Raw genomic sequence first — 26,195 nt, forward strand, 5'->3', positions numbered from 1 at the left:
CCCCCTCGTAATAGCTGACTCCATATGTGGAAAAAGGTTCTCATGGGCAACCCTATCTAAACCCCTAATCATCTTGTACACCTCTATCAAGTCACCCCTAAACCTTCTTTTCTCCAATGAAAACACCCCCAAGTGCCTCAGCCTTTCCTCATACGATCTTCCTACCATACCAGGCAACATCCTGGTAAACCTCCTCTGCAGCCGTTCCAGTGCCTCCACATCTTTCCTATAGTGTGGCGACCAAAACTGCACACAATACTCCAGATGCGGCCGCACCAGAGTCTTATACAACTGCAACATGACCTCAGGACTCCGGAACTCAGTTCCTCTACCAATAAAAACCAGTATGCCATATGCCTTCTTCACCGCACTATTTACCTGGGTGGCAACTTTCAAAGATCTGTGTATATGGACACCAAGATCCCTCTGCTCATCCACACTACCATGTATCCGACCATTAGCCCAGTACCCCATCTTTTTGTTACTCTTACCAAAGTGAATCACCTCACACTTAGCTACATTGAACTCCATTTGCCATCTTTCTGCCCAGTGCTGCAGCTTATCTATATCCCGCTGTAACCTGCCACATCCTTCCTCACTGTCAACAACTCCTCCGACTTTCGTATCATCCGCAAACTTGCTCACCCAACCTTCTAGCCCCTCCTCCAGGTCATTTATAAAAATGACAAACAGCAATGGTCCCAAAACAGATCCTTGCGGAACACCGCTAGTAACGGCACTCCAAGATGAACCTTTACCATCAACTACTACCCTCTGTCTTCTTCCAGCCAGCCAATTCCTAATCCAAACCTCCAACTCACCCTCAATGCCATACCTCCGTATTTTTTGAAGTATTAGTATTTAACTTTTTTATTACACAAAAACAAATTTAGGATAGCCCGTGTCCAAGTTGTTTCCTCAAGTTACTGGTCTAAAACTCCATCATAAACTCCATGAATTCATCTACGACAGTGTCATTGCTAATGTAGCTTGCACTGTCCACACGTTGTTTAAATAAGCCATGATTACTGTTGCACCCTTGTTGCATACATTCCTTTTTTCCTGTTTAATGACATCCAATACCTTACACTACTCTTTGCATGCCTATAAACAACTCCTCACAAAATATTTTCTGCAATTTGTTGCTTCTTACCTCCACCCAAACTAATTTTACAACTAGATTTCCTGTGCCATTATCCTTTCTCACTATTGCATTGATGTCATTTTTTACTTTGAGACAACTATAATTTTCTAAACAGGGCTTCTAGTTATTCTAAGTGATCCTTCCAAGTGTCACTATAACAGCATATCATTAAGGTAAACCACGCAGTTAGTAATACTTGTTCTCACTTGGTTCATTCGTCTCTGGAAAGTTGGTGAGACAACTTTTCATTATGAATGAGATCACTTGGCATTAGAAAATACTATATAGTATGACCATAGCTCTTTGCAGTGTTAAAGGAACCTGCCAGTATTACTTTTCATAACAAAATCAGAATAGCTAGAAAAACTTCTAATGAGTCTGTTTAGTAGTTGGTAAGCAATATAGCACTGCCAACACTAACAATGCAGTCTTTCAAACATAAAAATGGATAGGAATGAAATGATCTGTAGCTTTTAACTCTTATTCAGAGCTAACTTAGATCAGAAGTATTTCCTTGATAACTTGTGTCTGCTGAGTTCAAGTTAGTCAGTTCCAGAAACACCTAGTTCTGGGTTTACAAGGTTTAGATAAACAGCTCACAGCAGAAGAAAGTTTCCATCCTCCAAAAGACTTGTTTAATTTTAATGAACACTAACTATGCTTTAAATGTTCCAGATATTTTAAGGGCCTGGGATTTTTCCCTTAAGAAAATACACTGTCCCACTTGACTACATAAGATATTAGGATTCATTCCAGTTCTAACAGTAAAATTTAAAGAGACAATTTATTAATTTTACCATTTTATTAATATAAATTAACAAGCAGTACTCTAAGTGAATGAGTGTGCAGCTATGCTAAAAGCTAAGATATAATACTGAATCTAATAGAATTGAGTTCAGTATTATTTATCACTATCCAAGTACGTCTAAGGATTTCTAGGAATATCTAAGAACAGCTAAGAATAAGCCTTCAAAAATCGTTTTGCAATTGCACCAGAAAAGTTTAAAACTTATGGTACAAGAAAGAAATACAAGTTTGTCAGGATGTTTTTTAAACAAAACTTTAATGTAACTTGATTAGTTCAAGTTTATGAAAAGATTATGAAAAAAATGTTTTGTTGATATATTGTACAGCATTTAAAGGAAAGGTACATAAGAAAAAGTAGGTTCATAATTCTCTGCAGTTTAATTATACTCACTGCATGCGTTGTGTTATGTCTCACAATTAGTACACAGTGTACATTTGAGGGATGTGCTCAAGGTGGCATCACCGTATCATGGCATGTAATCTGATGGTTTAAAGATTCAGTCTTCTTCATGCTGAGTCCACTTGCAACATAGCGCACATGAACGAAACAAGCTGCAGATTACTTCGAATTGTTTAGCTTTCGCCCAGACCTACCCAAGCCTGTGATTATAATGTATGCAGATACCGAGATCTGTATAAATTTCTGCTGAATCCTTCTACATTACCCACGTCTCACTCTTATGTTAAGGGAGCTAAATATCATAAGAATCCTTTGAACAGTAAAAAGTCCATCTTTGCATCTATGACAGACCAGAACAAATCTGAGTTAATAGGAGTGACTGTTTACAAAGAAGTGACTCACAGATATCACACTATGGTGGAAGCCTACAGATGAACAGTGATACCTGCATATAAGACTCCAAGATCTTATTTGCAGACCCTTGGAATCCCCACTGAAAATTACACAGCCTTGGAATTCAAACAGTTTAGAAAACCAACAGAAACATGTTAATGTCAGAACTGTTAAATAGCCAGCAGACAGATGTGCCCACTTTCTATTTAAATTTCCAGACCAATCAAGCCATGAGCCACGTATTGCCAATACGATACGAAACCAAAAAATTAAAGCAATGTTTCAGTTTAGAAACAAACATAGAATTTAAAATACTACAGTTAAATGTCGTCTTAAAGTACTTAAAGTCATCAGCAATCCCTCACTCATGAGTATGATTGTCCACATAGGAAATTCCATGTCACTGGTCTTGCGTTCTATGGGTCCTAAAATGATCATAACATAAATTTGAGAGTCTTATTCAGGATTATAACATGAGGTAGAGATGGGTGTTATCAGTGTAAATATGGAGTCTGAAGTTGAGCTTCAGTTGATGTAACTGAAGGGCGGCATGTAGTTGAGAAAAACGAAGAAGGCATGGAAATTTCTGTGAAGCAACAGAGATGATGGTGCAGAAGGAGAAAGAGAAGCTATTGCAGAAGGTTCTCCAGTTTTGACTGGATAAATAGGAATCAAATTAGGCAAGAGCAGTCACACTCAACCGGACAAGCACAGAACTAATGTTATCTGTTAGTTTGCAGATAAAATAATTTGACCAGATTCTGGAGTGATCTTTTCTTACCTTTTGTAGTTATTGTCTTTTGGCCTTGCTTTGGGAGCTAGAATTAGCACAGCAGTGCTAGAACAGCAGTAAAATGGCACAGCATCAATTCCTCACACTCAGACATGCTTGGTGACAGTAAGTGGAGATTAGTTGTTTCTCTACATGAATAAGTAAAAACTGGTTGGAGAGTTATTGTCGGTATCTCTCACATCCCTCCTTGAAGAATAAACATGCTGGTAAAGGCTTGTCATGTTCAACCTGCAGAAAAAGAGCGTTTAACCTTAAATAATAAAGAACTAGACCACAAATATCAGTGCTTTTTTACACAATGTGGCTCATTTCTCACATTTAAAAACAAGCAGAAATAAATGTGGTCCTGCAGCTTTACTTTTGCAACCTAATAAAGATGCAGCTGACATACGATGTAGAACGTAGTCTGTTTCCAATCTAAGGAAACTCCAGGGAATTGGGACTAAAACAGATTTTCTACTCATTCAGCCAATAGCAGTAACTGGGAAAAAACAATAAAACTGTGGATGTTTTAAATCAGAAACAAAAACAGAAGTTGCTGGAAAAGTTCAGCAGTTCTGAGAAAAGGCCATCAAACCTGAAACGTGAACTCTGATTTCTCTTCACAGATGCTGCCAGACCTGCTGAGCATTTCCAGAAACTTCTGTTTTTGTTTTGGATCATAAACTAGAAGCCCAGTATTTCTAAATACTCTTGAACTGTATGTAAGTGGGTATTGCTTGTGGTCCCATTCGCAACCCATGTAATTCCATTGCTGCTTTTTACTGCCACCTGAAATTACTTATTCCATTCAGATAGCCTTCTTCACCATTAGCTTTAAAGAGCCAAAGTGGGGAAGTAATGAGTTTGTTTTTCTCCAAAATGTTTGGAGTATGGTGTATAAATGTGATGTTACATTGTGGTTACCGAGTACTCTAGAAAATAAACGATAGCGTAATCTTCTTAAATTGACAAGCTGCTCAGGTTCAGATTGCTTGTATCCTTTTTGATAATGTGTAAGTGCTGCTTCGAAAGTGCTTGTTTTCTTAAACAGTGAAGGCTAATGTTCTAAATTATTGTTATTTCTTGCTGCATATGCTGAATGTTTAATCAAATGAGACTGGATTTTCACTTGCTATTGGCAATGTAACAGACTCAGGTTTGATTTTAAAATAACTTTTCTGGAGGACAACATTGAATCCCATTGACCCACAACAACAGTTGGCAGTTTTCAAAGGGCTCGCTGTAAAGAAAGAAAGGGAGATTCCCCTTGTCACAGATTAATGGCTCTCTAAGCTCCATATCTGGAACAGCATGGGATTTTCAGTGTTTTTTATAGACAAAGGCAAACAGTCTGCCGCATGTTAAGGCACGATATTCAAATTGACATTTGTTTCCATGTGGGTTGTGTAATTTGAGAGGTAACATGCACAGCATCGAGTGCTGTACTTCAGTTAGTTTCCATGGCTAATTCGCACCATCTTTATCCTCTGCCCATTTATGCTGCGTGCTGTCCTCAGCAAGGCATCAGTAACCGCTAGCAGGTTGCCACCTGCTTTAGCACCATGTTACTTGACTGCCAATGTTACCTAATACCCAATCAGATAAGTTACACTTAAAATAGTCACACCAGAGCAATATTTTTCAGGCACAGGATTCATCAGTGTGTTGGTTACTTATCCCACTTTGGATATCCAGCCCAGTGTTTCCAGTTAATGAACACTAAGCACTGGGTGATATCATTGTATCTAATTTCAGTTTTGCTGTGTATTATAGGCATATCATCACAAGCTACCCTGCTCAAAACAATTGCCACAAATTCTTCAACCAATAGCCAATTATTTCAAGTTTTTTTTTAAATATAAAATTGCACAGTACATATTTAAACGGAAACAGAGTTTGTGTAATGGTGACATTATGGATCAGAATTTCATAGTGTTATGTTGACCTGGGAGCCCTTTAAAAATAACTGCTGAGACCCAATTCCCAGATTAATCACCTCACTTCTGGAGTTTCTGGTTTTCACTGGACCCTTTAGGATTACAGCCTAGTTAGGGTCATAAGCCTGCATCCAGTACTCCCGACATAGCTGGTTCCATTGCAGAGATAGGCTTGGCCAACTCCTTCGTGGTTTTCACAGAATCATGACAGATTTTTGAACAACTATGTTCATGCCACCTCAGAAATTTCACGAACCATAATCTGCCTGTTGAATTCTGAATTAAATAAGTTCTCATATTATGCCTCTTCATGCCAACATATCACACTTATATGCCCACTTTCCTACTGTAATTGTTGCAAAGTTAGTGTGTAAAAATGGTAAAATTGTAAAATGGGGGAAATGTGTGGTCCCTTTAAAAGATGGTGTTTTTTGGGTTCTTTGAGTTAAAATGGATGTCTGAGCAGCATTTAAAGTGCAGGTGCACAGACTGAAACATTTTGCATCAAACAGCCAGCAGCATTTTTACCATGACAACAAGTCTTTTCAAATTTAGCCAATTAATTTAAAGTAAGCACTTAGAGATTGAAAGCCAATTAAATTTAAATCTGATGATGTTGACCACCTTGAACCAATCTGGTTGTTAAGAAATTAATGTGTCAGTATAGATATAAAGACAGGGGCAATTGAACAGAGGGATGTGAGCCAAATGACATTTCAAGAGAGAGCAAACCTGTTATCTAAGAAATAAATATGGAGGTCTCACAAGAAATCTCCACGGTATCTTTAAAATAAAAGCACCATCTATTTATAACATGTACCATGGCACGTTTACATAATATTCCAGAAGAAAGAAATTCCTGACATCAGAAGACAATTGAGAAGGCATTTCGGACAGAGGAAGATGACGGAAAGTTCAGGAAGACACTTTCTGTGTGAACTTTGAGAGACTAAGTTTTAATGATTGATTTCTTATTACTTCAAAGTGTATAAGTGAGATCTGTGTTATTGGAACAGCATATTATTAGAATCTTGTTTTACTCGGGAATAGGGAGTTAGAGAGGGTTTGTTAGTAACTCTGCTAAGTTGTTCACTGCTGGAGTTAGATAAACAAATTGTTACTTGTTAATTATCGAGTTGGTAAAGGGATTCCATTTCATTACCCACTCCTTTATAACAGATTGGGGATAAGAAGTAGGCTACACTACGTTTCACACTATTTTTATCCGATTACGAGGTGAGGTGAGCTTCTCTGGATGTTTCACTTTTACTTATCAGAGGGGTGTCGGCCCTCAGTTCGTAACACAATGAACCCTGCTGTGACAGATGGATGTATTTAAATGATAGCTTTTAATAAAAGAATTGATTTCTTACTTTTGATTATGTTCAAATCACTGTTTAACAAAAAATTCAATTCACTGCAAACTGGCATCAATAGTCACAGGTGAGGTGTCAGAAGACAGGAGGTTGGCAAACGCAGTACCATTATTTAAAATAGGTGGTAAAGACAAGCCAAGGAACAAGAGACCGGTGAGCCTGATGTCGGTGGTGGGTGGGCAAGTTGTTGAAGGGAATCCTGACGGACAGGATTTGCACATATTTGGAAAGACAAGGACTGATCAGGGATAGTCAACATGGCTTTGTACATGGGAAATCATGTCTCACGAACTTGATTGAGTATTTTGAAAAAGTAACAAAGAGGATTGATGAGGCCAGAGCGGTGGACATGATCTATATGGACTTCAGTAAGGCATTCGACAAGGTTCCCCATGGGAGACTGGTTAGCAAGGTTAGATCTCATAGAATACAGGGAGAACTCGCCACTTGAATGCAGAACTGGCTCAAAGGTAGAAGACAGAGAGTGGTGGTGGAGGGTTGTGTTTCAGACTGGAGGCCTTTGACTGGTGGAGTGCCACACGGATCGATGCTGGGTCCACTACTTTTTATCATTTATATAAATGATTTGGATGTGAGCATAAGAGGTATAGTTAGTAAGTTTGCAGATGACACCAAAATTGGAGATGTAGTGGACAGCGAAGAAGGTTACCTCAGATTACAATGAGATCTTGATCAGATGAGCCAATGGGCTGAGAAATGGCAGATGGAGTTTAATTTAGATAAATGCGAGGTGCTGCATTTTAGGAAAGTAAATCTTAGCAGGACCTGTACACCTAAGGGTGGCACAGTGGCTCAGTGCTTAACGCTGCTGCCTCACAGCACCAGGGTCCCAGGTTCAATTCTAGCCTCGGGCGACTGTCTGTGTGGAGTTTGTACATTCTCACCGTGTCTGCGTGAGTTTCCTCCAGGTGCTCCGGTTTCCTCCCACAGCTCAAAAGATGTGCAGGTCAGGTGAATTGGCCATGCTAAATTGCCCATAGTGTTAGGTGCATTAGTCAGAGGGAAAATGGGTCTGAGTAGGTTGCTCTTCGGAGGGTCGGCGTGGACTGGTTGGGCTGAAGGGCCTGTTTCCATGCTGTAGGGAATCTAATCTAATCTAATGGTCAGGTCCTAGGGAGTGTTACTGAACAAAGAGACTTTGGAGTACAGGTTCATAGCTCCTTGGTAGATAGATACCTCCTTGGTCGCAGGTAGATAGGATAGTGGAGAAGGCGATTGGTATGCTTTCCTTTATTAGTCAGAGTATTGAGTACAGGGGTTGGGAGGTCATGCTGTGGCTGTACAGGACGTTGGTACAATTCTAGTCTCCTTCCTATCGGAAGGATGTTGTGAAACTTGAAAGGGTTCAGAAAAGATTTACAAAGATGTTGCCAGGGTTGCAGAATTTGAGCTATAGGGAGAGACTGAATAGGCTAGGGCTGTTTTCCCTGGACTGTCAAAGGCTGAGGGGTGACCTCATTGATATTTATAAAATCATGAGGAATATGGATAGGGTAAATAGACAAGGTATGTTCCCCTGTGTTGGGGAATCCAGAACTAGAGGGCATAGGTTTAGGTGAGAGGGGAAAGATATAAAAGGGAACTAAGGGGCAGCTTTTTCACGCAGAGCATGGTGCGTCTATGGAATGAGCTGCCAGAGGAAGTGGTGGAGGCTGGTACAATTGCAACATTTAAAAGGCATCTGGATGGGCATATGAAGAGGAAGGAATTAGAGGGATATGGGCCAAATTCTGGCAAATATGACTAGATTAGGTTGGGATATCTAGTCAGCGTGGACGAGTTGGACCAAAGGGTCTGTTTCCATGCTGTATATCTCTATGACTGTATGACTATTGTATTAGTCATCCAAACCCTTTAGTGATTCAATGCCTGAAACTGCAAGGTACTTGAAGCAAATTAAACCTGCGTACACATAGATTGTTTTATTTTCAGCTCCTCTGTCTGATCTCCATCAATATAGCTGGGGCTCGGGTTCAAGATGTTCGTGGTCAGCCTCTTGAAAGAAGCTTGGGTCAGGCTCAAGGATCTAAATAGTCTATTCCTGTTTCTATGTTCCTTTACATTTGTTTTTGGGCAGGTTATCAGGCAAAATAGAGGGCAGAGCAAAAGCAAAATACTGCTGGACCTAAAATAAAACTTTGCTTCATTTGGCAGCACAGTTCCTTTGAATTTGAGAAATTTTGGCTTTCTTTCTTTTTATTGCAGAAATTGTGTTTGTAATATTGACAGTGTAATCCACCTATCTTAAATTTTTAATTTAATCCAAAAAACCACAGAAGAGCAATTTGTCTGGTCACTATATCGAGCAATTTCTTAATTGTGTTGAAAATTGCTTTGTTCGACATTGCTTCTGAAATCACAAAGTCGTTGAAAAATGAAGTCAAGATTCCATTAATAATGTGGACCAGAGAAGGTTTTCCCTCATTAATTTGTTTAAGTGCAATATATAACATTCAAAGTAATTCGTATTTTATTTAGTTCAATCTGGTTCAAGTAAACAACAAAGTATTTTAGAAGGGGAGTAACCATAATTCACCTTGCAGAGCACTGACCTAAATATGCAGATTATAGTGATCAGCCAACAAAATTAGTTTATGTTAGTGTTACAGTGAAGTATGATAAAGATTAATGTTGATTATTTCCATCTGTTTTGTTCAGAACTCACCAGACTCTTGTTGGTTTTGTGAGACATTTCACACTCTCCTTAATATGTTCCTTAAAATTTTTTTCCTGATTTTCTCCAGGGAGTGTGCATGATGACAGCAGCTTTTCTGCATTTCTTTTTCCTCTCATCCTTCTGTTGGGTGTTGACAGAAGCCTGGCAATCCTATCTTGCTGTTCTGGGAAAAATTAGGACCAGGCTTATAAGGAAACGCTTTCTCTGCCTTGGCTGGGGTATGTGACTGTCTTTATTATTAAAATGCTTATCATGTTCGATTTTCACAGGAACTTTAACATTCTAAACTTACAGCAAATGGTTTTATTCTGATCAAATGCATGGGTGTTTCTTGTTAGTAATCAAATCATCAAAATCACTCAGTGCGGCATTATTTTTCTCTTGGCCCAAGGGGATGCTCTAGTATACTCAGTAACGAAACTCATGCTTCAATAAGAGCCATTAATGCTGGCATCAATATGAGATTTAACATTGCAAATGCTTTTGTCATTGATTTGTGATCATTCTGTCTTTCATCCAATGACATTCATATGCAAATAAAAAGCATTAAAGTTTGCAGAACAGAAAAAGGTCATTGAATCGAACATGTCTCTATCAGGTGTTTTTTTAAAGCAAGCCAAACCTAAACCATTGACTCACTCTATGTTCATAGCCCTGTTTGTGTTTAAATTCACTTGTCACTCCCTGTGGCAATAGATTCTAAAAATTAATTAAATAATCTGGAATAAAATGCAGACCATGAAATAACCAGATTGTTGTTAAAACTGATCTGATTTACTAATTCCCTTCAGAAAAGAACAATTGCTTTCCTCACCTGGCCTGCCTCATACATGACTCTATTTCCATAACAATATGTTAGACTCTGAACAACTGTATGATGAAGGGCTTTTGCCCGAAATGTCGATTTTGCTGCTCGTCGGATGCTGCCTGAATTGCTGTGCTCTTCCAGCACCACTGATCCAGAACTGTATGACATAGCCCAGTAAGCCAGACAGTTGTATCAAATCAGTACAAAATTGTCTACAATTACAAGTGGACAGACAACTTGATTGTTAAACTTCTGGCAACCAGCTGGTGAAGGAGACCAGTCAATTTTCACTCAGGTTTAAGATTTATTCACAACATTAAAAGTTATAAATAATATTGAGAATACAAATACTGTTGTAAATAATAATCATATTTAAGTGCATTAAATGCTTCTCACTCTATAATAGTGTCTTTTATATAGTTAAGTAATAATCCGTCTGTATCCACAGTTGTATGCACAGCCTTAATTTATGGTTAATACTGGTATCACCTTAAGCACCATTCATGATAAAGGCAGCACCAGCAAAATTGAATCCACTAATATTGTGAACTTGTGGCAAAATTGGTAAACTGTCCCACAAACTAGTTATAGAATATAGATCACAAAATCAGATGATTCAATTTGTCCAGTTCATGTTGGCATTTGTGCTTCACATGAGCCTTCATCCACTTTTCCTCATCTAAACATATGATCATAACCCTTTATTTCCTTCTTTGTCATATGCCTGTATATCCTTCCTTACAAGCATTGGTAATTTTTGCTTCAACCATTTCATGTGTTTGAAAATTTCATTTTCTCACTTTTTTGGGTGAAAAAAAATTCTTCTCAATTCACTGTAGGATTTATTGGTGACTGTCTTGCATTGATGGTGTCTAGTTGTACTCTTTACCAGAAATTTAAAAATAGTCTCTTGAAACCTTTAAGAATTTTAAATATCTCTGTAGTGTCACCCCCACAGTTCTTTGTTCAACAGAAAAGAGATCAAGCTTGTTCACCCTTTCCTTCGCACACATTTTCTGGTATCTTCCTTGTAATTCTTCTCTCTAGTTCCTCTATTCACTTTATATAATAGAACAACTAGAACTGCACTCACTGCTTTAAATGCGGGCTATCCAGGTTTGCACAGGCAATGGAATGATACAATTGTTACAGTATGAAGTAAGTAATTCAGCCCATCATATCCATGCTGGCACTTTACAAAAGCAATTTACTTAATGCTACTCACCTGTATTTTTCCTTTAGCCCTGAAAACATTTCCTCTATGGGTAATGATCCAGTTTTATTCACTACTTTTCAATTCTAGCCCTGCAGAAATAAAATATTTATTTAATGGTCTTATTAACCTGTGATGCAATTTTTAATGAAAGGTGTATTTGTTGTCCAAGATTCCCTTACTCTTCAATACCATCTCACTTCTAAATAATAAGTGAACTCCTATTTCTTTCGACCAAATGTAGTAGCAGACACTAGTCTGTGTTTAACTTCATTTACCAATTATTTGCACATTCTGCAATTTATTAACGTTTTCCTGTAATTTGATGTTTCTCTCCACCCCCAAGATCCATATCATAATATAAATTGCAAATAATAGTGATTCCAGCACATATCCTTGTAGGGCATCTTCTGCTACTTTGAATTATTACCCTTTACCCACATACACCTTTTTGTGTCTTGAACTAAGCTGACAATCCTTTCTGTCAGTTGTCCCCAGTCTGCATTCTTTGGCCTCATTCACTGGTCTGTCCATGTTAGTGTTAATACGAGTGACTATTACCAAGTTCTTGTGGAGATGAAATTCCATTTTCATCTTGATAACACCCTCTATCATATTATGACATTATCATTGTGCTAATTTGAACATTGTTGACACTGCTGCCTGAATTCTTTGAGCTTTTATAGATATCAGGCTGGGATAATATAAATGTAACATTTTGTGACAACCTATTACATAGTAGATAGAAATTCACAGCCCAAAATCTTCTGATCTGTGCTGTTTCTATAAAATATTTACTGTCATGTGCGAGTTAATTGCTATGAAAATTACTGTCATTTTAAATTATCTTGGATACTGAAGAACACAAGTAGATCATGAGGATCAGTATTGTGAGCTGACATAAATGTGACAGCCTTCAGTTGTTAAAAATAAAGGTTTGGAAACATACTATTTCTTCATGCAGCTGTTAATTATTTCTTTGAATTCTCAGTTTCTCCCTGCATTACTACCTAGACACAGTACGGAATTATCATCTATTCTTACTCACAAGCCTTTGGTATGAGGTGTTCAATGATGCTGCTTCACATGCAACAAACCTGATATTGTTAATTTCTGACCAGTAGTATGTTTTATATAGGAGCAAATTACTGCAGATGCTGGAATTTGTACGGAAAACAAAACGTGCTGGAGATCACAGTAGGCAGGCAGCATGCATGGAGAAAAAGAGAGCTAACGTTTCAAGTCGAGATGACTCTTCATCAGAGCTCTGATCGAGACTCAAAACATTAGCTTGCTTTCTCTCCATGCATGCTGCCTGGTCTGCTGTGATTAGATTAGATTCCCTACAGTGTGGAAACAGGCCATTCGGCCCAACAAGTCCACACCGACCCTCCGAAGAGCAACCCACCCAGACCCCTTCTCCTACATTTACCCCTGACTAATGCACCTAACATTACGGGCAATTTAGCATGGCCAATTCACCTGACCTGCACATCTTTGGACTGTGGGAGGAAACCGGAGCACCCGGAGGAAACCCACGCAGACACAGGGAGAATGTGCAAACTCCACACAGACAGTCACTCGAGGCTGGAATCGAACCTGGGACCCTGGTGTTGTGAGGCAGTAGTGTTAACCACTAAGCCACTGTGCCGCCTCCAGCACTTTTTTGTTTTCAGTTATGCTTGATATAATTGTTGTAATCCAGCTAAAATTTAAAATCTTTCACTTGAAACTATAAAGGGATCCAGTGGTAGTGGAATTTTCCATGCTAACTGTCCCATAAGCAGTTGTTAGTGCTCTCAAATTCTAGCCCAAATGATATTTAAGCTTGGTTTATTTATGGTGGTTATTGACAACATCAGACTGTATACAACTGTATACAGTATAAAATACTGTTCAACAGTATTTTATTAAATTAACAAATTACATGGCAAATAATCCAAACTGGGTCTCATACTCATAAAAATCACTTTCAGCTGTCTAGGCTGTTAGCATGTCTTTGAGTTTAGCCTGTGTGAACACTCCAATTCCCTCAACATCAACACATTTCAGATTCCAGGCCAGGAGAGATCAGCTACAGACTTATGTCATTTGCATATGGTTTATAACCATTCTGAGATCACTTTAACCTTTTAAAATATTCCATTGACCACTCTGAGGACACTGAACTTTCAGAATTTCCCATTCTTATTCTATTTGGCTATTTGGACTGAGTATATTTCTTTGCATCAGAAAATAAACTCCAGCCTATGCTCAAATTTACCATGGAATGGACCAATCAAATAAACTTTCTATCCTCGATGTATTAACTGAGAAGACTGACACTATGATCGTAACTACCATCTACTAAAACATTCGCTGGTCAATATACGCATTGTGATAACTACAGTCCCATGTGCTACAAGATCAATTTTATTATCAACCTTGTGAATAAAGCCCAAGCTGTCTGCTCACTGTGCAAACTTGATTACAGACAAAAAACTGCAAATGCTGGAATCCAAAGCAGGTAGGCAGGAGCCTGGAAGAACACAGCAAGTCGATGTTTCAGGTGTAACCCTTCTTCAGGACTCGGGATGGGTGTTGGGGAGCTGCAGGTAAAGGGGGTGGTAGGAGCAGGATGATGAAATGAGGATAGGTGAAGACAGTTAGAGGGTGCAACCCATTTGGTCAATGGGAGGAATGAATCCAGTTGGTGGTAGGGAGGAGTGGAAGGCAGGAGGAGGGCCTGGGAAGGGAGTCGGGGATGGGAAGGGAGGTTATTTAAAATTGGAGAACACAATGTTGAGTCCTTCGGCTATAGAGTGCCCAGGCGGAAGATGAGGTGTTGCTCCTCCAATTTGCAGTTGGTTCGTTGTGGCAATGGAGGAGGCCAAGGATTGTCATATCGGAAAGGGAATGGGAAGGGGAATTAAAATGGGTGGTGACTGGGAGGTCCCGTTGGCCCTTGTGGGCTTGGTTGAGATGCTTAGTGAATTGTTCCCTCAGTTTGCATTCAATCTTCCCAATGTAGAGAAGACCACATTGGGAGCACCTGATGCAGTAAACTAGGTTGGAAGAGAGCAGGTGAACCTCTCTCTCATGTAGAAGGACTGTTTGGGGCCCTGGATGGAAGTGAGTGGGATGACGTGCTGGCAGGTTTTGCATCTTTTCTGGTTGCAGGGGAAGGTAGCTGAGGGTTCAGGGGGGTTGGTGGGGAGAGTAGTGAAAACCGAAGACTGTCAAAGGGAACGGTCCTTGCTGAAGGCAGAGAGGGGTGGAGAGGGGAAGATGATCTTGGTGGTGGGGTCTACTTGGAATTGACGAAAATGTTTAAGGATGAGGCATTGGATGCGGGATTGGTGGGGTGGTAGATGAGGACGAGGAGGACTCTGTTTTTATTGTGTTGGGAGGGGGATTTAGAGCAGTGGAACGGGGAATGGAGGCGGTGCAGCAGAGGGCTGTCTGGATGACAGAGAGACGAAAAGCACATTGCTTGAAAAAGGTGGATATCTGGGATTCTCACGAGTGGAATGTCTCCTCGTCTGAGCAGATGTGACGGAGGCGGAAGAATTGGGAGAATGGGATGGAGTTTTTGCAGGATAGTGGGTGGGAGGAGATGTAGTCAGGTAGTTATGGGAGTCTGTAGGTTTGTCGTAAATGTTCGTCTGGGACTGTCACCGGAAATGGAAATGGTGAGGTCAAGGAAGGGGATGGAGGCGTCGAGATGAGGTGTTGCTCCTCCAATTTGCAGTGTGGTTCGTTGTGGCAATGGAGGAGGCCAAAGATTGTCACCCCAAGTGAATTTGAGGGCGGGGTGGAAGTTGTGGGTGAAGTCGATGAACTGCTACAGTTCAGCCTGGGTGCAGGATGCTGCACCGATGCAGACATCGATGTAGGTACTGAAGAGGGACTCTTCAATATGGCCACCAAAGAGGCAGGTGTAGCTCGGGCTCATCTGGGTGCCCATGGCCACCTCCTTGATTTGGAGGCTTCCTGCTTGTCTGTTGTGCAAACTTGAAACTGAGATGCAGCATATCAAAACAATCTTACATGATAACATATATCCAGATCAAATAATAATTTATTTTAAATCACAAAAACTCCAGAAAGCGCCTCTCCTATTACCGTTCACTCAAAGTGATGCTTAGTCTCTCTAAGATTACCCCAGAATGAGAAGGAATCTCAAGAATTTTGGCAACAGATGAAGCTAACTATTTCATGCCACTACTGTGCAGTAAATCCTCAAATAGATTTCTCCACTAACAGATGCTGTCATCAAGCAACAAAGGTGTTTTGTCTATCGCACAAACGAGAAAGGCATTGTATGAGTTTCAGTGCTGGTGTAATGCCAGGTATGTAGACCATATGTCCCAATGACTGGTGGACCATATCAAACAACACCTCCCCTTGACAAGTGGCAGTAGCCAGAATGCCAATTTTGCTCAATCAGCATGTACTTGTAAGCTCAGAAAAATATATCCCCATTTGATGTGGGAGTGCACAAAGAGTTACACTGGAAACCAATTTAAAATCAATAGTCAGGCTCACAGTGTGATGCTTTTGTGCGTGCGAGATACTATAATGTTGGACAATGTGGGCAAAAGAAAAGAGCCAAAGCTTTGCACCTTTTATTAAAAAAAGGATGTTGAGACAGTCAACCACTGCTGTATCCCCATGAGAGCACCCTGACCAATCAAAGTTTACATATCTGGTCTGAGAATTAAGATTGATAGGTAACTATTCTTTCTACATCTCCAAGTCAATGATACCCCAATAATCTGGCAAATTTTTCTCATTTAAGTAAAACAGACAACTGTAGATGCTGGAAATCTGAAACAAAGAAAGAAACTGCCGGAAAAATTCAGCAGGTCTGGCTGCATCCGTTGAGAAAAAACAGTGTTAACATTTCAGCTCCAGCGATGCTTCCGCAGAACTTAATCTCAGCTCAAACCCTAACTCTAACCCTCATGCTGTGTAAAATTGTGTCCATTGTTCAAATCTGTGTCTTGACACCTGCTCATGATGAGTGCAAGATAAAAAAAAGGCTTCAACTTCTTGTCGTTTTGGCAGTGTTTTAATTGTGTATCTGTACAACAGCATACCTGCAAGTTTGATGAAGTTACTGATAAACTTTATTTAATTTTAACTGTTTAATGCTGTTTTTGTTTTACTATTGTGCCTGAGCAACTGACCTTTATCTTGGAATAGGTCATATCTTGTTCTGGATAATTATTCTTTATCTAGTTTCCAAATTGTCCTTGCTGACATATTTGTGCAGCAGATATTTTGTTGAACAATGCCAAATGTAACATTCTGGGTTACTTTAATCAATGAATATTAACTGTGTTGATAGGCGAGGTATCTAATGTTATGATTGTCTTACTTTGCTATTAAATATCATTCCATTTTTACAAAGGACTAATATGACTCCATCACCCAATCAAATTGGAGATGAATCACACATTAATTGAATTACATACAGCTGCTTCAAATAGTAGGATCAGATATATCGGATTGGCCCAGTGAGATTGAATGTGATTTACTAACTCAAGGGATTCAGATGATGTATGAGATCTGCAAGATGAGATCTTTTGTATTAACTTGCTTTCTTATTGCTAATCATGTAATGACATGACAGTATATATAATATCTGGTCAAGGATATGGCAGGTCATTGTTAGGAATTTCATTAGTTTTCACTTGGGAGAATTAAAATTCATTTTGTCAGAATAAAAAGTAAACATCCTTTTTTTCTGTTCTGGAACGGTGCTGTAAAATTGTGCACAAGTTATTCAGCTATCAGTGGTATTCAAACACAATGCTATCACATGGACTAGAAGACCTGTCCTTCAAAAATGTTTGCTTCATTACTCCTCAGGTTTACCCGCACTGATTGTGGCCATTTCCGTTGGGTTTACAAAAGCTAAAGGATACGGAACAGCTAATTAGTGAGTATGCATAGAAAAGTGCTCCTCGCAAAGTTGCTTTGATACAGCTACACAATCCAGGACTTCCCATTACACTATTTATTCCAACATATCACTGAGGTCACTTCTTCCGAACAAGTTAAGTGAAATATAACACACTGCTAAAGTCTTCTAAGCTACTAAATGTGGTCAGTCAGCTCGGAGATACCAGCTACAATCTCAAAATCCAATAGTGATTTGTTTTATTAAGAAAATGATTGAAATTACAAAGGATGCAATGCAATGACTACTGTACTTAATATTGTCAGTCTAATATCACAGGGTCTACTCAAATGTTGATTTTGTAATTTTTTCAACTGGAGTTGTTTTACCTTGTTTACTTGTGCCAGTTATTCCCATAGTTACTAGAAGCTGAGAGTTAAGCTATTTAAAAAACAGCATTTGCAGTATAAGAAGCCAGTGGTCTTCAGCTTTTAATTAGTCTGTGTTCTCTACCTCTAACTTTAGCCTCCTTACTACATAGAATATAGAACATACAACATTACATCGAACATTATGAAACCAATCTGAAGCCTATCTACCCTACACAATTCCATTTTCATCCATATAACCAGCCAATGACCATTTAAATGCCCTTAAAGTTGGTGAGTCTACTACTGTTAGGGAATGCATTCCACACCCTTACTACTTTCAACTGTCTGTGTGGAGTTTGCACATTCTCCCTGTGTCTGCATGTGTTTCCTCCAGGTGCTCCAGTTTTCTCCCACAGTCCAAAGATGTGCAGGTTAGGTGAATTGGCTATGCTAAATTGCCCATAGTGTTAGGTGCATTAGTTAGGGGAATAGGTCTGGGTAGGTTGCTCTTCAGAGGGTCGGTGTGGACTTGTTGGGCCGAAGGGCCTGTTTCCATATTTTAGGGAACCTAATCCACTCTGAGTAAAGAAATTACATCTGACATCTGTCCAATATCTATCACCCCTCAATTTAAAGATATGCCCTCTCATGTTAGCCATCACCGTCCGAGGAAAAAGGCTCTCACTGTCCACCTTATCTTATCTGATTATCTTATTCGTCTCAATTAAGTCACCTCTCAACCTTCTTCTCTCCAACGAAAGCAGCCTCAAATCCCTGAATCTTTCCTTGTAAGACCTTCCCTCCATACCAGGCAATGTCCTAGTAAATCTCCTCTGAACCCCTTCCAAAGCTTCCACATCCTTCCTGTAATGTGGTGACCAGAACTGTACGCAATATTCCAAGTGCAGCCACACCAGAGTTTTGTACAGCTGCAGCATGACCTCATGTTTCCGAAACTCAATCCCTCTACCAATAAAACCTAACATACCGTATGCCTATTAACAACCCTATCAACCTGGGTGGCAACTTTCAGGGATCTATGTACATGGACACCGAGATCACTCTGCTCATCTACACTACCAAGAATCTTACAATTAGCCCAGTACTCTGCATTCCTGTTACTCCTTCCAAAGTGAATTGCCTCACAGTTTCCCACATTAAACTCCATTTGCCACCTGTCAGCCTAGCTCTGCAGCTTATCTATATCCCTCTGTAACCTACAACATTCTTCTGCAAAATCCAAAACTCTCTCGACCTTAGTGTCATCCACAAATTTACTAACCCATCTTTCTTTGCCCTCCTCCAGGTCGTTTATAAAATTGGCAAACAGCAGTGGACCCAAATCAGATCCTTGCAGTACACCATTAGTAACTGAACTCCAGTATGAACATCTCCAATCAACCACCACCCTTTATCTTCTTTCATCTAGCCAATTTCAGATCCAAACTGTCAAATCACCCTCAATCCCATGCTTCTGTATTTTGTGCAATAGCCTACCATGGGGAACCTTATCAAAAACCTTATTGAAATCCATGTAGACCACATCAACCGCTTTACCGTCATCCATCTCTTTAGTTACCTTCTCAATTAGGTTTATGAGGCATGACCTATGCTTCACAAAACCCATGTTGACTATCCCTAATCAAATTATTCCTCTTCAGATGATTATAAATCTGATCTCTTATAACCTTATCCAACACTTTACCCACCACCAAAGTAAGACTCACTGGTCTATAATTACCAGGGTTGTCTCTACTCCCCTTCTTGAACATTTGCTATCCTTCAGTCTTCTGGCATTATTCCTGTAGACAATGACCACATAAAGATCAAAGCCAAAGGCTTGGCAGTCTCGTCCCTGCCTTTCCAGAGAATCCTAGGATAAGTCCCATCCAGCCCAGGGGACTTATCTATTTTTATGCTTTCCAGAATTGCTAACAATTCCTTGTATTCTCTTCCTTGTGAACCTCAATCCTATCTAGTCTAGTAGACTGTATCTTAGTATTCTCTCAACAACATTGCCTTTCTCTAGTGTTAATACTGATGAAAATTATTCATTTAGTGCTTCCCTGATCTCCTCTGACTCCACACACAACTTCTCACTACTTTCTTTGATTGGCCCTAATCTTACTCTCGTCGTTGTTTTATTCCTCATATAACGATAGAAAGCCTTAGGGTTATTTTTTGATCCTATCCACCAAGGATTTCTCAGGTCTCTTCCTGACTCTTCTTAATTCTTTCTTTAGATCTTACTAACTTACTAGTTAACAGAATTGTGGTGATATGAGAGCTTTCTCACCAGATACTCCAGATAACATCAAAATGATAATGTCAGACATGCAAATGACATCCCTCTGTGAAAGGAAGCAATGTGTTGTTAGAACTGAGGTTGAAAAATTGAATTGTCTCTTTACTCCCTGTACTGTCACTACTTGCAATGTGAACTTAAATGCTTTACCCAAGTTATTGAAATGACAGTTACATACTTTATTAGATTTGGAGTGAAAAATCCATCAACCGTATCTCATTAATAATGAAAATGAGATCTAATTTATTAGATTAGATTCCCCACAATGTGGAAACAGGCCCTTCAGCGCAACAAGTCCACACCGACCCTCCGAAGAGCAACCCACCCAGACCCATGTCCCTCTGACCAATGTACCTAACACAATGGGCAATTTAGCATGGCCAATTCATCTAACCTGCACATCTTTGGACTGTGGGAGGAAACCGGAACACCCGGAGGAAACCCACGCAGACACGGGGAGAATGTGCAAACTACACACAGACAGTCACTCGAGGCTGGAATCGAACCTGGGACCCTGGTGCTGTGAGGCAGCAGTGCTAACCACCTAGCCACCATTCCGCCCCACTTGTGTGAAAACCAAATTTATTTAGTCAAGATATAAAACTGATTGACACAAATTGAATGCATAAATGTTACCCTTTTGATTAATTCAACACACATTCACACATAAATGAGAAAAAGAACTTCCTATGCAGGGATTAATTTTGAAAACCACAATTGGCCAATAAGTGCTCGATCTTGATAGGCTAAAGCATAAGGTATGAAAGCTGGTTTTCAGTCAGCATCTTGGCACATGTAGATAGGTATCATTAAACACGCAGTTGTAACTTATATGGCCTTTAAATGTAATTCATTGAGGATATGTCAAGATTTTAAAGACTTTTCAGAACAACTGCATTAGCTTTTGAGGTGGCACAATGAACTCTCTGAAAGCGTTTTCTCTCAAATTGAAGGATGAGCTGGGAAGCTTCTCTAACTCAATTGAATTCCAAACAATATCTAAAAAAATCCATAAGCCCAGATGTGTAACTTCCAGATAGAAGGCTAAGTAGTTAGCTTAAATCATGTGATTTCCAAGAAGTATTGTTTTCAAATATTCCAGTGTCCTTTTAGTGTAAAAAAAATCCAGGATTCTGTTCAGCACTCCAAATGAACCACCATTCACCATCCTTTAAACAAAAATAAAAAATACATCTTCATAAGTATGTAATGGATTAAACTATGCAAGAAATGGCCTCGAGATCTATTTAGGACAACAGACTAAATCCTTTGTTCATTTCAGGGATTTTGTACCACATTCTGTAGTGATCAAGATCACAGTTTCAACTAAGAGACTAACCTGATCTTCTCAAAAATGCTTTTTAATGATAATATGCACAAAATAACTAATAAAGAGACATTGCAAGATAGAAAAATGTTTCAGTTCCCAATGTACAACAACATCTTGCATTTGTGTAATGAATAGCCTCAAGGCTCTTCAGAGGAGTATGAAAAAACAAAGTAGAGTCACAGAGACGTACAGCATGGAAACAGACCCTTCAGTCCAACTCGCCTAGGCCGACCAGATATCCCAACCCAATCTCGTCCCACCTGCCAGCACCCGAGCCCATAACCCTCCGAAACCTTCCTATTCATATACCCATCCAAATGCCTCTTAAACCAGTCTCCACCACTTCCTCTGGCAGCTCATTCCATACACGTACCACCTTCGGTGTGAAAATGTTGCCCCGTGGGTCTTTTTTATATTTTTCCCCTCTCACCCTAAACCTATGCCCTCTAGTTGTGAACTTTCCAACCACAGGGAAAAGACTTTGCCTATTTACCCTATCCATGCCCCTCATAAATTTGTAAACCTCTATAAGGTCATCCCTCAGCCTCCAACACTCCAGGGAAAACTGCCCCAGCCTGTTCAGCCTCTCTCCATAGCTCAAATCTTCCAACCCTGGCAACATCCTTGTAAATCTTCTCTAAACCCTTTCAAGTTTCACATCTTTCTGATAGGAAGGAGACCAGAATTGCACGTTATATTCCAACAATGGCCTGACCATTGTCCTCTACAGCCGCAACCTGACCTCCCAACTCCTGTACTCAATACTCTGACCAATAAAGGAAAGCATACCAAACGCCTTCTTCACTATCCTATCTACCTGCGACTCCACTTTCACGGAGCTATGAACCTGCATTCCAAGGTTTCTTTGTTCAGCAACACTCCCTTGGACCTTACCATTAAGTGTATAAGTCCTGCTAAGATTTGCTTTCCCAAAATGCAGCACCTCGCATTATTCTGAATTAAACTCCATCTGCCACTTTTCAGCCCATTGGCTCATCTGGTCAAGATCCTGTTATAATCTGAGGTAACCCTCTTTGCTGTCCACTACACCTCCAATTTTGGTGTCATCTGCAAACTTACTAACTGTACCTCTTATGCTCGCATCCAAATCATTCGTGTAAATGACAAAAAGTAGAGGACCCAGCACCAATCCTTGTGGCATTCCACTGGTCACAGACTTCGAGTCTGAAAAACTACCCTCCACCACCACCCTCTGTCTTCTACCTTTGAGCCAGTTCTGTATCCAAATGGTGAGTTCTCCCTGTATTCCGTGAGATCTAACCTTGCTAACCAGCCTCCCATGGGGAACCTTGTCGAACGCTTTACTGAAGTCCATGTAGATCACATCTACCACTCTGCCCTCATCAGTCCTCTTTGTTACTTCCTTAAAAAAACTCAATCAAGTTTGTGAGACATGATTTCCCATGCACAAAGCCATGTTGACTATCCCTAATCAGTCCTTGCCTTTCCAAATACATATACATCCTGTCCCTCAGGATTCCCTCCAACAACTGGGTGGCACGGTGGCACAGTGGTTAGCACTGCTGCCTCACAGCGCCAGAGACCCGGGTTCAATTCCCGCCTCTGGTGACTGACTGTGTGGAGTTTGTACATTCTCCCCGTATCTGCGTGCGTTTCTTCCGGGTGCTCCGGTTTCCTCCCACAGTCCAAAAGATGTGAATTGACCATGCTAAATTGCCCGTAGTGTTAGGTGAAGGGGTAAATATAGGGGTATGGGTGGGTTGTGCATCGGTGGGTCGGTGTGGACTTGTTGGGCCGAAGGGCCTGTTTCCACACAGTAAGTAATCTAATCTAATCTAATCTAAAACTTGCCCACCACCGACGTCAGGCTCAATGGTCTATAGTTCCCTGGCTTGTCCTTACCACCCTTCTTAAACAGTGGCACCATGTTAGGCAACCTCCAGTCTTCCGGCACCTCACCTGTGACTATCGATGATACAAATATCTCAGCAAGAGGCCCAGCAATCACTTCTCTCGCTTCCCACAGAGCTCTAGGGTACACCTGATCAGATCCTGGGGATTTATCCATCTTTACCCGTTTCAAGACATCTAGCATTTATTCCTCAGTAATGTGGACATTTTTCAAGATGTCACCATCTATTTCCCTACATTCTATATCTTCCATATCCTTTTCCACAGTAAATACTGATGCAAAATACTCATTTAGTATCTCCCCCATTTTCTGCGGCTCCACACAAAGGCCGCCTTGCTAATCTTTGAGGGGCCTATTCACTCCCTAGTTACCCTTTTGTCCTTAATGTAGTTGTAAAAACTCTTTGGATTCTCCTTAATTCTATTTGCCAAAACTATCTCATGTCCCCTTTTTACCCTCCTGATTTCCCTCTTAAGTATATTCCTACTTCCTTTAAACTCTTCTAAGGATTCCCTCCATCTATCCTGTCTATACCTTACATACGCTTCCTTCTTTTTCTTAACCAAACCCTCAATTTCTTTAGTCACCCAGCATTCCCTATACCTACCAGCCTTCCCTTTCACCGTGACACAAATATACTTTCTCTGGATTCTCGTTATCTCATTTCTGAAGACTTCCCATTTTCCAGCCGTCCTTTTACCTATGAACACCTGCCCCCAATCAGCTTTCGAACATTTTTGTCTAATGCCTTCAAAATTGGCCTTTCTCCAATTTAGAACTTCAACTTTTAGATCTGGTCTATCCTTTTCCATCATTATTTAAAATCTAATAGAGTTATGGTCGCTGACCCCAAAGTGCTCCCCCACTGACAACTCAATAACCTGCCCTGCCTTATTTCCCAAGAGTAGGTCAAGTTTTGCACCTTCTCTGGTGGGTACATCCACATACTGAATCAGAAAATCGTCTTGTACGCACTTAAGAAATTCCTCTCCATCTAAACCTTTAACACTACGGCAGTCCCAGTCTATGTTTGGAAAGTTAAAATCCCCTACCATAACTACCCTATTATTCTTACAGACAGCTGAGATCTCCTTACAAGTTTGTTTCTCAATTTCCCTCTGACTATTGGGGGGTCTATAATACAATCCCAATAAGGTGATCATCCCTTTCTTATTTCTCAGTTCCACCAAATAGCTGTAATGCTATCCCTTATCAAAAATGCCACTCCCCCTCCTCTCTTGCCTCCCTTTCTATCCTTCCTGTGGCATTTGTATCCTGGAACATTAAGCTGCCAGTCCTGCCCATCCCTGAGCCATGCTTCTGTAATTGCTATGATATCCCAGTCCCATGTTCCTAACCATGCCCTGAGTTCATCTGCCTTCCTTGTTAGGCCCCTTGCATTGAAATAAATGTAGTTTAATTTATTGGTCCTCCCTTGTCCCTGCCCGCTCTGACTGTTTAACTCGCTTTTGTTCTCAACTGTACCAGTCTCAGATTGATCTCTTTCCTCACTATCTCCCTGGGTCCCAAGCAGCTCTAGCAAATTTCCCTGCCAGTATATTAGTCTCCTTCCAATTTAGGTGCAATCCGTCCTTCTTGTACAGGTTACTTCTACCCCAGAAAACATATATAAGTTGCGGTAAGTATGACACTTACCACAAAGTGAAATTATGACTAAATGACCAAAACCTTGATCAAAGAGGAATGTTTCAAGGAGAGTCTTAAAGGAAGAAAGCAAAATAGAGTGGCAGAGAGCAGTAGGGAGGCTACTCAAGGTTTTTAAACCTAATTATTTGAAGGCATTTACACTAATAGTGCAACAATTAGCAAAGTGTTTCACAAGATACTAGATTTGGAGAAGTCTAGATATCTCAGAGTGATTTGTGGTGGAGGAGTTTACAATGATAGGAAGGGTCTCAGAGGGATTTGAAATCAATGATGAGATGTTTGGAATTAATCATGAAGTTGTTTGACTGAGAGCCAGTGCAGGTCATGGAGCACAGGAGTGATAAGGAAGAAAACATTCAATTAAGTTGTATGCAGCAGAGTTTTGGGTGATCTCAAATTTATGCAGGGTAGAAGATGAGAAATTATCCAGAACTATGTCAGAATAATTGAGTCTATAGGTACTGAAGGGATAAATGAAAATTCAGCAGCAGTTTAGCTGAGATTAGCAAAATCAAGTGATTTCAGTGGAGCTGGATCAAAATGATTTTCGTGATGGCGTGGATGTGAAGTTGGACGTACATTTCAGAATAAAGACCATAAGACATAGGAGTGGAAGTAAGCCCATTCGGCCCATCGAGTCCACTCCGCCATTCAATCATGGCTGATGCGCATTTCAGCTCCACTTACCAGCGTTCTCCCCGTAGCCCTTAATTCCTCTAGACAACAAGAATCTATCAATCTCGGCCTTGAAGACATTTAGCGTCCCGGCTTCCACTGCACTCCGTGGCAATGAATTCCACAGGCCCACCACTCTCTGGCTGAAGAAATGTCTCTGCATTTCTGTTCTGAAATGACCCCCTCTAATTCTAAGGCTGTGTCCACGGGTCCTAGTCTCCTCGTTTAACTGAAACAATTTCCTAGCATCCACCTTTTCCAAGCCATGTATTATTTTGTACGCCTCTATTAAGTCTCCCCTTAATCTTCTAAGCTCCAACGAATACAATCCCAGTATCCTCAGCCGTTCCTCATATGTTAGACCTGTCATTCCAGGGATCATCCGTGTGAATCTCCGCTGGACACGTTCCAGTGCCAGTATGTCCTTCCTGAGGTGTGGGGACCAAAACTGGACACAGTACTCCAAATGGGGCCTAACCAGAGCTTTATAAAGTCTTAGTAGTACATCTCTGCT

At 40.3% G+C, this 26,195-nt stretch overlaps 1 protein-coding gene across 7 annotated transcripts in view; it reads left to right on the top strand.

The window, feature by feature from the left end:
- adgrb2 (adhesion G protein-coupled receptor B2) overlaps window positions 1-26,195 on the top strand; it is an 805,995-nt gene that overhangs the window by 648,744 nt on the left and 131,056 nt on the right. For all 7 annotated transcript variants that reach the window (XM_043717943.2, XM_087976927.1, XM_087976929.1 and 4 more), the window contains 2 exons: window positions 9,598-9,748; window positions 17,408-17,477. In XM_043717943.2, coding sequence (XP_043573878.1) covers window positions 9,598-9,748; window positions 17,408-17,477 — 221 coding nt within the window. The remainder of the gene's footprint in view (window positions 1-9,597; window positions 9,749-17,407; window positions 17,478-26,195) is intronic.

Source organism: Chiloscyllium plagiosum, unplaced genomic scaffold (genome assembly GCF_037043375.1).
Source record: "Chiloscyllium plagiosum isolate Xiang-an unplaced genomic scaffold, Cpla_swu_hap1 HiC_scaffold_30, whole genome shotgun sequence".
Taxonomy (NCBI): Eukaryota; Metazoa; Chordata; class Chondrichthyes; order Orectolobiformes; family Hemiscylliidae; genus Chiloscyllium; species Chiloscyllium plagiosum.